Below are 15941 nucleotides of genomic sequence, written 5' to 3'. Positions count from 1 at the left end.
TACTTGCACTCAAGTAGGCCTTTAGTATGTTAATACGACTGAACTTTTTACCTACATCTAAACTGTCTATCTATTTTAGCTGATCATTATTATAATTCATATTACACACACACAGTGTTCATTTGCCTACCCTTTTCTGCAAAGGAATAACATCTAAATCTTTATCATTCTTTTTAATGGTTCGATTATTTCAAGCCCGGGTTTTAATTAGTGTGTGAGGACTCGAATGAAAGAAGGATTGTTTGCAATGTCAAGGATGCTAATTGAATGTTCGACTTCTAACAATTACCGCAGAGGCATTAAAGATTCGATTGCTTTTCTGACTTTGCCTCTCAGTTAACTCACAATAACGTTGCATGCCTAGAGTCAGACTTTCCGAAAGAACCCAGAGCCGACGTTAAAACCCTTTCCCTCCGCCTTTCTTTGCCTTCTCCAGATTTAGCTTTGTAGAAGTTCTCCATTGGCTTCAGATGACTCCGGGGTGCCAATTGTTCTTATAAACATTGCACCCCCTAACAAAATCGGATTTGGTCCAAAAACAACTATGAATGCAAGCTTGAAACTTTGTGCAATTACACGTCATAGTGGAACTTTTGCAGAGAGCTGTGCTTCAATATCTTTGATTAACTTAACTAATTAGACGTCTTTTGTTCCCTTTTAATTGATTTTAACAATTCCAGTTTGCTGAATATGGGCAGCTTCAGTTTAGCAATATGCAATTAGAGTTTCTTAAAAATATGTCCATAGTATTACCAAGTTGCATGAATTTGAATAGCTATAACCTCATTATTTTTTTTGAGATCGAGTCAATCCATGTGTTGAACAAAAAACTCAATCAAAGTTTGTTTGTAGAGAGGCTGCTTAAAACGAACTGGTGCAGTAGGCCAGCCTATGGAATGCAGAGTTGGGTAGAAGTATGCAGTGGTGCTTGAATTAAACCGCGGTTGCCCTGTGCCTAAAGAAACCCGCTAGTAAAATATTGGGATTAGCTTCTCTTTGAGGCCAGGATTAACACAATTTTCCCAAGAAGCACATTCCTGTCGCTGAGACTATCTAAAACGAGGGACCGGAAACGAACAAAGAAACATAGGCTAATTAAAATGTGCTATAGCCTACCCTGGCTGATTCTGAAATTATAAACTCTTATTTTGTAATAGCGCAATTACACGACGCAGAGCTGTTCACTGTCATCGTATCCTATTTATTTTGGATTCAACGTGATTAAGTCAAATCCACGTTTTGTATCACTGGGCTTGACAAAGAAAAAAAAGCAACAACCATTTTATGGCTTGAAATAGGCCAACTCTGGTATTATTTATCCATTATCTATTATGATTGAAACACAGCTAGGTTTACACAGTATGTTTTCTTTATTATAGCAATGGTCATTGTAGACAGCAGGCTGCCTGTTTACCGTTTGGCGGATTGGAGGATATTGAACGACCAAGTGTGGCTAATGATTGCTTACTAAAATGGTAATTACAGACCTAATTAACACACCTCCTAAAACCTGAAGTAGCGGAAAAATCTCTCTGGAAATGATAAAACATCCCGCCCTCTTGCTGTCAAAAGGTAATCACAACTAGTCAACAGGGTTTTTTCTATGTCGTTTGAATATTAATATGATCGAGATTGTTATTGCTGTTCTTAAGTGAGTCTTTTATATGACTGACATTCGTTCATTAATTTATTTAGGAAAGATCTTATTCTGAGGAGATAACATTGCATAGGCCTAGACTACTGGCATTTATCTTGCCTACCAAGATTTTGTTAGACTTTTTGCTTGAATGGCTGAAGTCCTGTTAGTTTTGCAATAAACATATCCTTAAAACACACGAGACAGGTGTTCTTTCTCTATTATTCCAATAAATTGAATTATGACTCCTATGAGGATAATTATCAGCAAAATGATCATTATCAGGCTAATAATGGGGGCAAAGAACATGGGAGTGTCCTCCTGTTAGAAATGCCAGGGCAGATTTTTGGTCCCATTCCGCCCCTGATTCAAGGTGAGGGGACATACAGTACATATAAGACCTACTTACACAACGTTTAATCCATATTGGTCCAAGGATGACCTTGTAAAATACATAAATATGATAATCAACACACACACACACACACACACACACACACACACACACACACACACACACACACACACACACACACACACACACACACACACACACACACACACACACACACACACAGTCAATAGTGAATCCATATTAAGTTAATTGATAAATGGGGGGAGGGGGGTCAGATCACAGGACCTTTATTCATGTCTGTTCAGCGGTGGGGTCACACCATCTTTGGAGCCATGTTAGGTGTCCACAATCAGCGTGTGATCAACGGAGAACAACGCGCAAATCTAGAGAGCTCTCAGCAATCAAGTTTCTTTTCCAGTATCACCTCAGATGTTCTACCATGGGTTTGGACAGTCAGGTTGTCTCTTGCAATAATAATTATTTTCTCATGATCCATTATTTTTTTGTTGATCAAAAAGTTACAAATCTATTAAAATCACAGCAGAGAGTCATCGCTGATGCGAGGGAGCTCACAAATTGCATACAATACAACAGATCACAGTTTCGAAGGCTAGCACAGATAAAAAAAAACACATGTACCATTTATATAAGACACACACTGATTGTCTCTTAGAAACTACATATTGATTCCTTATAAACACTTTTTCTTAAATAAAGTAGTGCATCCATGTCGCCTCGGGTGCGCGCAGTCCACACACCATCCTGATCAGTCTCTCTACCAATAGGTCGGCAAGTTATAAGGCTTAAACGAAGCCTGTCCATCCAAAGCTCTTAACCAAAAGATCCGCTCCTCTAGCAATGTTGTTCTGGGATAAGGATTTGTTCCCTGGCTGTGATGTACCATAAATTACTAAGGGTCACCTCCGAGTTTTCCTTAAATTAACCAACAGGTGTTGTAAGCATAGAGGCACACACTGACAGACATACATGTGAGAGGGCTACAACCTGTGAGGTTAATGAAAATAAAGTATCTTAGCCAACGCTAAAATAAATTCTAAATTCTCCTCTACAGGCTGGGGCCAAACATCATGCCAACAACGCGAGGCGCCACCGATACCCTCTCTCTCGCAGTTCCTTACCGACGACACGAATATTCAGTATTTTAAGCATATATCTTATTGAAGGATGTCAGAGCTATATGTTTGATTTATCATTGTCTTTGTTTGAATAGTTTACTCATAGTTTTTTTCACAGGACTTGGAATTTCCAAGATGAAGTCTGATCTTTATAATCCAAGCAATCTGCATTGAAGTTCAGTTTCCAGGATGCCGCTTGGTCCTTATAATCCAAGCAGTCCGCCGTGGAGTTGAAGCCTAGCCCCGAGGCTCCGTAGCTCTGAGTGGAGAGGGACGCAGGGGACTGGCTCAGATGGCTTGTGACAGCGTTGGTGCTCATAGGACTGAGTGTCGTCCCGGGGCCAGACAGCTGGTGATGCATGGGAGTAAGGTAAGAACCACAGTCCATTCCGCCGAAGTATGACGTTGATCCGCCATAGCCTTGGCTGTATCCCGAGGCCTGTGTGTAGGTCATTGGGTATGATCTTTGCATGCAGGAAGAGGAGGTAGAGAGAGGGTCAGCCATCGGAGAGATAGAGGCTGGACTCCAGATAGATACAGGTGCGGTGCTGGTTGAGATGGTCGGGACTGAAGTACTTGAGGGCGGTGTGAACTGGCCACTCGCCCCGCTTTCAGAGCTCGCTTCCCTGGCTGGAGAGCTCTTCTTTTTGGCTGGTCGCACCTTGTTCTGGCCCCCGTTCTGCTGCTGCTGTTGCTGCTGGCGACACTTTGCCCTTCGGTTCTTAAACCAAACCTAAAAAAAGACAAAATAGCAAACACAGTTAACCACCCAAACAGGTTAAGGCAGGCCATCTATTATATACAGTTTCTAAAATGTGACGAAAATAGGCATTTGACGCATAAACCAAACAGTTCTTTATGCACGTGTGAACCAAATAATTCTGAAAATATGTGTTGTGTTGATCATAGACTTTGGATATGCATTATTATACTGAAGTTGAAAAGCACTGGTCAACACTTAACTTTTAAAAAAGTAGACTGATTAATCAATTAACTTTTTCAAAGGTTCTCTTTATGAATGCTATGCCAATATTTGTTATGACTATCTGTCTCCTCGTTTGAGTTGCCACAAACAGAGGATATTTATTATTATTATTAACCTTTATTTAACTAGGCAAGTCAGTTAAGAACAAATTCTTATTTTCAATGACGGTCACAGGGTTATATAGATAGAGAATGTTTTGCGTTGGTCAACATTCACCTGTACACGAGACTCTGGTAGGTTGATTTTTAGTGCTACTTCCTCGCGCATGAATATATCAGGATAGCGAGTTTTGCCGAACAGTGCCTCCAAAATGTCAAGTTGGGCGCGTGTGAAAGTCGTCCTTTCTCGTCTCTGCTTGCGGGGTGTCGCTGTTGAAAATAAACAGATGCATAACTTAATTTCATGTCGGTAGAATTAACATTTTAACAGAATATAAAGTATGGTTATTGAGACAACTGGGAATGAATTGTATTCCATTTTAAGTGTAACTTATAAAAACGTTATTTCACATGTATTTGCTATCCAGAGCTAAGACGAATTCAGGACCAATGACACGTTACAAACATTTAATGAAAGAAGATTTTTAAAGTCAGTACTACAGAATGCAAGAGTTAGTTGACGTCTTCCCTCATTGCAGCAATATAATTACGCATTATTAGCAAGAATCCATTGGCATGTTTTTGTAATTAGATGCATTAAAGCTTTAGCAGGCTATAGGCCTACGTGATTTGATCCTAATTTGAATATTTAATCAAATGAAGAGTTGACATAAATTATTAAAGCATCCATGCGCACGCGTAAAAAGTTCCGAAACCCACCTGGATAGCCTACGGATGGATGCAGAAGGTCCATTCCGGAGGTCGTTAAGCTCAGTCCGTTGACTGTGTAAGGTGGTTGCTTCAGATACGACATCATGCTAATGTTGGACTGGGGGGTAAAGTTGGAGAAAATGTTGAAAATTGGGTAAGGCCCGTAGATGTCCTTGGTTGTTTATCTGTTCTTTTTCTCACTGTCTCGATTTTGCCGCTGGATGCCTGTTCCAGAAATCACAATAAGATAAGACATTTAGCAAAGCAAGTTGCATTCGGTTTAAATAGCATTTGATGGACTCAGCGCTGTGATTACTTGGGAAACAATATTATCCAGCCGCAGTGTGTTCTTAAAACAGTCCCAGACCCCCAGCTGTCCCCTTGAGCTTGGCTCATCTTGACAAACGTTGCCCCCCCCCCCCCCCCCCCCCCCAACCCCCCGGCCAAAAAAGCAACATCCTATAATTGCAACAAGTTCTCTCAAAGAACAAAACACAGTCGCTCAAATGCACACACACTGGGAATCAGCTAGGACCACAATTTACATAGAACCCAACTAATTGTGTCAAATATAAGGGAATTGATGGGGGCCGACAGATAACAAAAAAAACCTTGGCGAAAAGTAGCTAACAATGCAGTGAATTTATAGGGATCATTTTGTACATTTAGGTATTTCACTAACTTAAGCTTTTCACTCTGCCTCTTGGTTTTGTCCGCACCAGTAATCGCTGTAAATGTGAATAGGGTGTCATTAAAGTGTGAAAACAGAAGTCTACTTCAGCTAACAACTTAAAACTTGAAGGGAACTCGACTGTGCCCAATAGGTTCTTCACCATTTCCATCCTAATTAATTGCTCTCTGTAATTAGATTTCCAAGGTTGAATAACGTTCAGAAGGCAATCGAAATGTTTTGATAACGAGGCCATTTGCTTAGGGGACTTGAGTTAACCAAACAGACAACCCCATTCCAAGTTATAGGCTAACTCCCCCTATCTCCCACTGTCAAAACGCCTCTTGACTCATTTAAAGGTACTAAAACCCATTTTAAAAAACCTTAGTACTGGGCTGGAGGACACATCAGCCCTGCCAGTCAAACTATGATAAAGTAAACTATTTAGACAAAGATGATTCATGCAGGGCCTGGATTATAGGCATAGGTCCTTTTAATAGGCATAAATAATGTAATTTATTGCTAAATGCATGCTTTATTCATGCTATGACATTGGTGATGAATCAATGAAATCTCAAAATAATATTACACAGGAAAAAAATCAGTTTTTGAGTTTACAAATGAGAGCATAATTGGACTTACTTTAATGTATTCGATAGTATGCCACTTTCCACGTCAATGACTTTACAAATATATTTCAGATTTTAAATTAGGTTAATATATTTCCAGGATTATTTTTATTTATTTTATTTTACCTTTATTTGACTAGGCAAGTCAGGTAAGTCAGGAAAGTCAGGGTATCTTCATAAAGATTGAACAATTCGATGATATAATGTTTTTTTTATTACCTCCACTCAATCTGTCACTCTAAAACAGACATCGTATAGCAGTTGCACACCCGTTCAATAATAATGACCCTGTCCAATAATTAATTCTGATACATTTTTTTGTTGATTAATTAATTAGATAATCCGGGTGGCACGCGCACCCTAATTACAGGACGCTATCCTCAGCTCTGCACAGCATTCGGTCATAATAATTCTGCAAACTGACGAAAATAAGTGTTAACAAAAATACATAGGTTCATCTATTTTATGTAATATCCATATGGCATGCAGAATCATGATAGAACAATTCATAACACATTTTTCGTTGTAGTTAGCCATATGGATAATGGAAACAAATCAATTTACAGGCGTATATATGCTACATTTTAGCCTAGCCTCTAGGCTATATTTTTAAAGAATATATTGACTATTAAATTAGCAGATAGTGTTGTTTTTAGTCTACTCAATTGATATTAAAGTGTTAGAAAAATATTCACTTTTAGAATGGGAATTGGACTTTTTGATTTCTGACTTTTTTAATGGATAAACACACTCCCTCCCTGCATCAAACAAAACATTTTTTTTAAGCAAATGTGTGCAATTTGTTTTGAAGCTGTTTGCCACGACTAATATAGCATAAACCAACGAAAACAGCTCTGTATAAAAAAAGTGCAACATTTCTGCAATGCAGGCTATATTTGAGAGAATTGCCACGATCCTCCCGCGTGCCCTGTCCCGCCTGGTTGTTCCATGGAGGACTGAGCGGGGAGGGAGTTGTTGTACCTACAGGCAGAGAGAGGCTTCACTACACGCCTTATCAATTATCGCCCTTTGTCTCCCATGCATTTTCACACAAACTGAGAGAATTAACTGGAATGCAGATTGAACAAAGTCATCTGAAGTGTCGAACAGACATTAGCTATTCCATTTTTTATAAGATAATATTCATTTTGAAGAACATTACGTCTCAATTTTTTGGCCTAACTTGGATTTAAATGTAGCTACAAACTAGCACTGAGTTTAAAAACTATCAAATTCATTGGCACGTAGAACAGAAACTGTGTCTTAAAACTGTTTTCCAGTGTCCTACAGTAGGCTTCACATTGAAGATCCATACACAATAGTCACCGGAGTGTTCAGTGGGCTAATGAGTTTAGATAGTCGATTACCATGTGTCAGGACGTTTCGCTCTTTCTCCTGGATAAATATGACCGTAAATATGCTATACAAACACAGTAACCTAATACGGCCTAATACACACTTATTTATTTTATTGTTATAAGGCAATTTTTTTTCTGCGGGATGTTTCCTGTGGGATGTCGCCTGTATAGCATATAGGCTAATAGGTAGCCTATTCATCATTTTGTCCTATAATTACGACTCTATACCTATAATAATGATAACCTCTACTACTAATAATAATAATCATAATCATCATAATAATAATACATAGCAACTTACTCAGGATTGTGGCCGGAGAAGATAGTTCTTTGTCCAATCCTTTCCTTGAATCAAATAGCTCTCTCTATAATTTCGAAATCCTATAAGATAACCAATCAAAAGTAACTGTCGCTTTGGATATATTAGAATAAAAATACCGACAAAACTTTCATCTTTAACACTTGCACCAATGTATGGTAGAGTGCAAACGCGTTTATGTTGGTAAAATACATACGGTTATAATTTGTTAGTCTGTTCTGAGTGAAGTTGCTGAGTTGGATTTGTAGAAAGGTCTGGCCAATGAGAACGTCTGGAGCACTCGGAGATGGGGGTCTGCCTCTCTCGCGGGGAAATTTGCTGAGAAGCAAATGTCGCCAGCTACTTTTTGACGCAAACTCCTCAGCCAATGGCAGCGAGGGGGCGACTGACAACATTCTCATCCCGGAGCTGACAGTAAATTAGTAATAAAACCTCAAACTCACAGGGCTGGGAATCTTAGCAAAGGAATAGGAACAGTTGTTTACCTGCATCACGACTCATTTGAGTGGTTAGTGGACAGAAGACATTTAACCATTTCGTGAATATACATTATTTACGTCTGTTTAGCACATATAACAATTTTGATGTAAAATGTTCCCAATCATGGTAAAAAGGAAACTACTCTCACGATTCATAAATGGTTCCAGATCAGTGGGCAAGGTAAAAGCAATATCCACAGCCTGTTCATCTCCCGAATAATGACTAATAACAAGAACTAATAACAACATGGAGCACTCCCCACGAATCCATGACAATTCTGGGGCCATGACAAAAACCGTCCTAGCGAAAAGCAAGCGCTCCAAGTGGAGGCTAAAACACGGTTCTCTCACATTCCATTGCGTAGCAAGGGGGGATTTGGGGAGTCTTATTTCCTTATAACTATGCTCCCATCCACAGAGCGCCCGCTTCGATCAAGTTGATATACCAAAATTCAGCCAGGATAGGGAAGACGAGGCAGACTAACCAACAATTTGGGCCTCATATATTATTGCCAGATGTAATAATAATTCCTGTTGGCTTATTTAAAAAAAAAATCAAAATGAATAGATTTAAATATCCAGCCATGTTAACACATGATGTCGTGGTTGGAACACATCAGAGAGAAGACCATCCCTGCAGGAGTTGGGTGATATCCGACTTAAATTAGTGGATGCATTTTTACAGCAACCTTGACATGACTGGAGAACTCAGTGGACCACATGCACTTCAGGAGAAAATCAAGGCAGACTGTTTTTCTCTCTCAAAGGTATAGTTATTTTAAATTCATGTGAATAATGAAAACGTCATTTTGTTCCCCAAAATGTATTTCCTATGGCTTACATTTTGAATGATCGGTTCACAACAATTTGTGATATGTGTAAATAATAATAGGTTGAATTGCGTTATGGAATGCCTCTACAAAAAAACAAATGTATTTTATCCATAGCTCACATAAGTTATCTTCATGTATATTATTATTATTATAGTTGAATAGGGGCTTTAGTTGAATAGTTAATAGAACAGAAATTGTAACTGATTTCCGCCATTGATATTGACTCAAGCCACAACTAATAGCCTACGTCACCTGAATGTTAAACCTGTATACACACAAAAACAATATGCCAAGGGTTTTGTCACGGCTTGGTAAATGTATCATCTTAAAAGCTTTGAGAAACACACACACAGAGACACAGAGACAACACACACACACACACACACACACACACACACACACACACACACACATACACACACCACAGACAATAAACACACACACACACACACACACACACACACCACAGACAACAAACACACACTCACACTGGCATACCCGCTCACTTCAAACAGATTTGAATATTGATTTAGATTTATCAACAGAGACAGACCCGTGAGTTTTATGAATCGTCAGTTGCCTCTCTGGCAGTCTTTTTAGATAGCCTAGGCTATGTCAAAAGTGCAGTATTTCATCGTTAGACCGATGTTTACGCTTTGAGAAGCTAAAACATATTGACTAATGCAAAAATCAATGTCATTTCTTTTGACAGACTTTGAAGAACGGAAATCGCAGTGGATCACGCCCTCTAGATTTGTTTTCTACCAAACTTCAGTTCCGGACTCATCATATCTGCATCTCAACTGGAGCAAAGTTTTCAACGTGTGATCTAATTTATGACCGGGATTTCTTCAGTCTACAGCCGCTCTCTGTCCATGAGGGATGGCGCATGACAAGGTGTGAGGTTTACTACTGTTTATAGGCGTACTGTATCTGTATTTATTTTTTATTTATTTATTTCACTATGTTTTTGAAGCCAATTAGAACTTTTCATGTGTTAACATTACTGATTTGTGACTGGCCCGGGGTGCTTTTGGGTATGGTAACTTTAAAAAAAAAACTATAGGCTATTTGTTTATGAAAGTATGCTTTCAAAGTGGTCCGTCTCTCTTTTGTACCTGCCTCTCCTTAAATTCAAAGGATCTTTCTGAAGCAAGTTGCATTAAGCCATATCACACAGAGATCATGACAAAATGTATTGCTAAAATAAACTACATTTACCAGCTTTTAAAAAAAAAGGCTATTTTGAAATCTATACAGATTTTGAGGCCTAATTTACTTTATGCCATTTCGTTTATTAAGCTACATAGAGAATTATTAGCTCACATATACTAAAATAATAGCCTGATCATATAGGTAGCACGAGCTATCTCTAGCCATAGTTATCAAATAACGCACAGATTGTTTACCTGCGTGTGTTTAATAGCCTAATACTTTACAGTGCTGTGTGGGAAATAATTGTGCGTAATATCGTTATCTGTTGGATCTCGCTTGCCCCTCGCCGTTTAAATTGTTACATTATTTATAAAATTCTAAACACCAGCCCTCCTCAGGGACTTTCTATCTTAAAAGGAGGACGACGTTAAAGCGAAAACGAGTTAACGCCTCTGGCAATCAGCGCTCCCACTGACTCACGGCTAATTGGCGACGACGATGTCTTATATCTGTGCCTCTGGTAAGTGAACCCTCTGGGGTAAGAGTTGCGGGATTCAAATCCCACATTTAACACAATTTGGATGTATGAATCAAACTCTACCTGTACCAATTCTTCTTCCTCGTTTCATCTTTTCGCGCTATGATTTAGGCCTACCACTTAACATTGTAACCTCAATCTTGTTTAACCAATTATTGAAACCCCTTAGCCTTCTCACATGCATGTGCATTTATGCCAATCATCACCATCATGATGCAACTTTAAAATATATACATTTACACCGTGTTAAATTTACACAAATGCAACTTCCTTTTCATGAAAAACTATTAGACATTTTCAGATGTGCATGCACTCTCTCTCTCTCTCTCTCCCTCATATGCACACTCTTACACACATTTATTTTTTTAGACAAGAATAGAACAAACAGACTAACAAATACATACATAGGCTACACACACAAGTAGCCTACATTCAGCTATCTGCACTTCACTGTTTTGTCATGTCGAGCATCACTTTCGTCCTCGTTTGAAAATCCCGCATGACTGATTCAGTGGAATGTACGGGGAATTTATTCTGCGCCAAAACATTACGATCTGGTTCATATAACATTTTTAAAAAAATCTCAGGATCAAGAGAAGACGTCGATAGCCTACTATATTGAAGGATTTATATATGTGAATTAACTGCATACAATACCTTTTCTATATGAAAAATTAATTAGCATAATATCAGCTTTCTACTTCTATGAAATACATTTAATAAACATATAATGAAACAGAACGAATACAATAACTTTTCCTCAGCAATCTCCTTCATTCATCCAAGGATGCTTCATTTAGGAGAACCTACTAAACCCTAAGGTTAGTTGTATATGCTCAATAAGTTGTGTATTCAAGAGAGAGTTCTTATATTATCTTAATATATGTTATGCTGGGCATAATACAAATACAATAACACAGGTATAGTATAAGACTAACAACAAAATGGAAATGTACTTGTAAATATCATTCATTCAGAATGTTGGTAGACCCAGAAACATGTTACAACTTTTTCTGGTAGTTTGTGCAGTGCACTTTATATAAAAATGAATGGGAGATTCTGAGTTTTTCAAGCAAGAATCATTTGTTTGAATTATGGTTATGTTATTGAGCAGTAGTTGGTGTAAAAAATGCCATATGATTGATATTATTAGGCCTACAACAATTTATGTTGAGTAAGAGGTAAACAAACAAAAATATAGAACACAAAGTTAAAGAAAATGTGGAGAGCACATTTAATGTAGCTGTAGATGGAGCTAGCCCTCCCTCTGTGACTTTGTGAGGAAAGAGAGGGAGGGAGAGATAGGGGGGTGAGGGAGAGAGAGGGGGAGAGAGAGAGATGAGCAGAAGAACAGGGATCATCACAAGCTGTATTGTAATGAGCTCAGCAGGTTTGATGGATGTACAGATGTAGGATCTTAATTTGATCACCCTGTTGCAAGAGAGCGTTCGTGCAATGCAGGAAATGGAAAACTTGTAGTGTATTTGACATTTAAAGTCTTATGAAGTTTGTAATTTCAACATTGAAATTTCAGACTTGATTTTCCCTTTCGAAAAATGAATTAAATCGATTATAATCCACATAATAATTCACATTTCCTGTTGCTGCAGAATTATTTTCCTGCGGTAACAAACTGGCTCAAATTAAGATCCTACATCTGTACACGTGTCCTGGTCAAGGTGTGTTACACAGGGCTTCAATGGAAACCTTGTTTTATCTGATATTCCCTTAAGGCAAAGTGGCTAACCCTTTGTGTAATGTAACATGTAACACTGACCTATGAGATCATCAAAACACATTCAAAGTGCTCCCCTGGGATTAGTGCGGGCAGGCCTTTTCACTGTCATTTTCTCAGTCTAATGGGATAAATGCTGAGATGTACACTCTCCTTCCTGTGTGATATAGTGTGCTTGTTTAAAAAAAAATCATATTGTAAATGAAATCCATGGGTCTGTGTATCACTGGTATGATAATCATACTCTAAACTAGACCTGTTGTTGAAGCTAAATGTTAGCGACCACATTTAGTCAGGATCTGCTGTGTGAGCTTTAGATGTCTTTGCTACAGAGAGATTGTCCTGCCTCTTGAATGAGTGTGAACGGATGGGTAGTGATATGGTGATAACATGGTTCATTCAGACGGGTTGGGTTAAACGCGGAAGACACATTCAGTTGTACAGCTGACCTTTCCTTTCCTTTTAGTCAAACTCACTTTGCAGAAAACCGGAAGAGATGCTCTTGAAAAGTTGCATCTGTTGTTTGTAGATGTTTATTTTCTGCTCAGTGTTAACTACACCTATTTTATTTCTAGGGCTGAATAGGAAATTGAAAACACCAAGTGTATCAGCATTGGTGTTCTCAGTCACTCGCTGTATTTACTTATCTTGGCAATCTGTTATCATGTGATAAAAGTATCATACAATGGTAGCACTATAATAGTAATGACTGTATGGGCATTAGTCCTATAGAATATTATTTTCCTCTGTAGAACTGGATAGAGTGTCGGCTCAGCGTGTGTTTGCTGCTGCCGTTAGTATGGCATGCCTATTAATCAGTGCTGTAATTGTTTGTCTTGTGTTTGCACAGGGCTTCTGCAACAAACACATGGATTACATTTACTACACTCTCCTCCAGACCATCAATAAGGCAAGACCCGTGGAAATCCAACAAGGACAAATAATACAAAGATAAAAATACCTCTCTACCACCCCAAGATGAAGCCAGACTGATACTGTGCTGATGTTCATTAGCTCACTGTAAAATAAGCTGTGGCGTGCCACAGGCAAGTGTGCTTGGGCTTCTGTTATTCCTGCTGTACATTAAAGATATCAAGGATGCTTGCTCAATGTCACCCGTGTCTTTATGCAGATGACTCTACACTCCTGGTGTTTCACATAAACCAAACCACTCTGGAGAGTATACTGAGTGCAGAGCTCACTAACATCAACAAGCTGTCGCCGCACCTCGGCAAAACAGAAGGAATTCTGTTTGGGTCCAAAATGAAACTAAGCGAGTCCTCAGACATCAGGGTACAGCTAGCAGAACAGGTACTCACAGCCAGAACAGCAGTTCATTACTTAGGATGTACACTAGATGGCAACCTGGCAGGGGAGGAGTATGGCTACTAAGGTACTAGGTAAAGTGCTAGTGTAAAGGACATCATGCTGCTTTACACTGCTAGAGTAAGGGACATCACGCTGCTTGCTTAGTGTCGCGAGTGCCACTTCCTCCTGATTCGGCTCACACCGAGGCTTGAACCTTACCAGTCGGCGACACGGAAAACCTAGCTAGTCGTTGGTGCAAGTGGGGAATCTTCAGGCTGAGGAATATGTGCTACACCAGGACCAAATTCTTGGCTATGTAGTCTAAGCTGTTGGAAAAAGATTCAAAGAAAGTGCTAGTGTGCTCATCCAATGTCCTTTTTGATGCTAGCACCTCCTGGTTTGAAGGCTTAATAATCTACTAAAAAGCAAGCTCAGGATAGCCCAGAACAAGTTGAATCTGAGCCCACCTACAGTACTCATATTGGTACCAGACAGTTTCAGGAGCTCAACTGGCTGCCCTCTAAGTCAAGGGTCACACAGACCAGGTTCATAGGATCAGAGGACTCAGTAAAACACTTGCTGTTAGGAAACTATCAAATTATAGTACTTTTGTTTTTAGGTCTGTGCCGGTCCAGTTTTGTTTTGGTCGGTTTGTTTTTATTTATTTATGAAGCAGCTCCTAGGCATTTTGTCTCACTTCCTTCCCCATTTTAGAGACTCATACAAACACAACAATAGAGCTAGCTAACGTGTTGTGTGTAGAAGCCTGGCAGGGAATGGTACTTTTTTTATATTCAGGAGCCTCTGAGTGGAAAAGTCTGCCTCTGGTCTGTTAAAACTATTCCTACTCTGAGTAGCTTAAAAAGGAAGGTGAAATGCTGGTTAATGGATAGGGTGCCTCTGTGAGCAATCCATCCTAGCCCAATGATGATGTCCAAGTAGCCTTCTTTTGTCTATAGTGTGTGTATGTTGTTGTGCTTTCATATGACTAAGTAACCATATTGACCTGCCATTTTAGCTTCTGTTTTTTTATTTAGCCACATATGCCATATTTGACAAATGCTATCTTGAAGGAGGACCACAATTGAAATAGGTTGTAGACTTTTTTGTGTTTATCTTCAACGATTCTTAATCATGTGCATCAATTTGAACATGTACTTTGTTTTTAAATATCCAATTTAAATAATAATAAAAAAGAACAGCAATGCCTCAAGATTAGCATTGCATGTAACTTATGAATATTATGATTTTTAAAAGGAATGTATGTAATATCAAGATGTATCGTTGATATTACATATATTTGATTTAAATCATGTCCCTTGCATTTAAAGTCAGTGTTTGTGTTTTTCACCAAGCGATGAGCCAGCCCCAGTAGTGTGGAAATAAAGATATCTATGTTGATGTAACTGTCAAGCAGCCTCTTCCTCTGCTCCCAGACATCCTGTGGACCTGGGTATACATACATTCTTGCTCTCTCTCTCTCCCTCGCTCGCCCAGTGCTAGGCTAGCCCATTCTCTCTGCTGAGGTGTCTCTGTCTGTGCCTGGAGTGGTAAAACCTGCCCTGCAGACCGGACCTCTCCCAGTTACAGAGTTCAAAGGAGTAAGAACTCAATGTGAAGGATTTGTTCAGGCTTATTTGGTAACCCAGGATTTCAATTGGATTCTGGGAAGCATTCTTAACACATTTGAAAATGTAACATTGTGTGATTTTGTGTGTAATCCCCATAATGCATTTAGAAATGGGCCCAGCGCACTCGTACAACTGTGACTATTTATGATTTCTATCAAATGGTTTCTTGTCTTGCCTCTCGGGGGCTAGGTAAGTGTTGGAGGGATTGGTGAGATCTCAGGCGTTGGGAGGGAGAGCCAGTTAAGTATCGATTCTTCCATGTTAACAGTCTCTCAGCGCTGTCTTGTTTCTCTGACCTGAATATGAAATGGGGGTCAGCCACCATGCTCCCTGAGGTATTCGCTTAGGTCTCCCAACAGCAGCGG

General features: G+C 39.2%; 1 protein-coding gene and 1 long non-coding RNA gene across 3 annotated transcripts; one reads left to right on the top strand and one right to left on the bottom strand.

Annotated features, from left to right (window-relative positions):
• Positions 1 to 2262: 2262 nt before the first annotated feature.
• On the bottom strand, positions 2263 to 8656 carry otx2b (orthodenticle homeobox 2b). 2 transcript variants are annotated; one of them, XM_021584896.3, is made up of 5 exons: positions 7880 to 8264; positions 5604 to 5649; positions 4931 to 5146; positions 4329 to 4480; positions 2263 to 3860 (listed from the first exon to the last, which is right to left on the bottom strand). In XM_021584896.3, the coding sequence occupies exons 3-5, from the start codon at positions 5025 to 5027 to the stop codon at positions 3240 to 3242; spliced, it is 870 nt and encodes a 289-aa protein (XP_021440571.1). In that variant the 5' UTR covers positions 5028 to 5146; positions 5604 to 5649; positions 7880 to 8264; the 3' UTR covers positions 2263 to 3239. The 2 variants fall into 2 exon arrangements, with proteins under 2 accessions (XP_021440571.1, XP_021440570.1); XM_021584895.3 differs by lacking the exon at positions 5604 to 5649 and having other exon boundaries at positions 7880 to 8656.
• An 18-nt stretch (positions 8657 to 8674) lies between these two features.
• Positions 8675 to 15351, top strand: LOC110505583 (uncharacterized). The gene is made up of 3 exons (XR_002470835.3): positions 8675 to 9143; positions 9922 to 10106; positions 13488 to 15351. It is a non-coding gene; the product is annotated as an uncharacterized LOC110505583 (long non-coding RNA).
• Positions 15352 to 15941: the final 590 nt, after the last annotated feature.

The sequence above is a fragment of the Oncorhynchus mykiss genome, chromosome 25 (assembly GCF_057628025.1).
Source record: "Oncorhynchus mykiss isolate SJ-2025 chromosome 25, ASM5762802v1, whole genome shotgun sequence".
In the NCBI taxonomy this organism is placed as follows: domain Eukaryota; kingdom Metazoa; phylum Chordata; class Actinopteri; order Salmoniformes; family Salmonidae; genus Oncorhynchus; species Oncorhynchus mykiss.
Note: the sequence above shows the minus strand (reverse complement) of the source record. Positions and strands in the feature narration are given on the sequence as shown.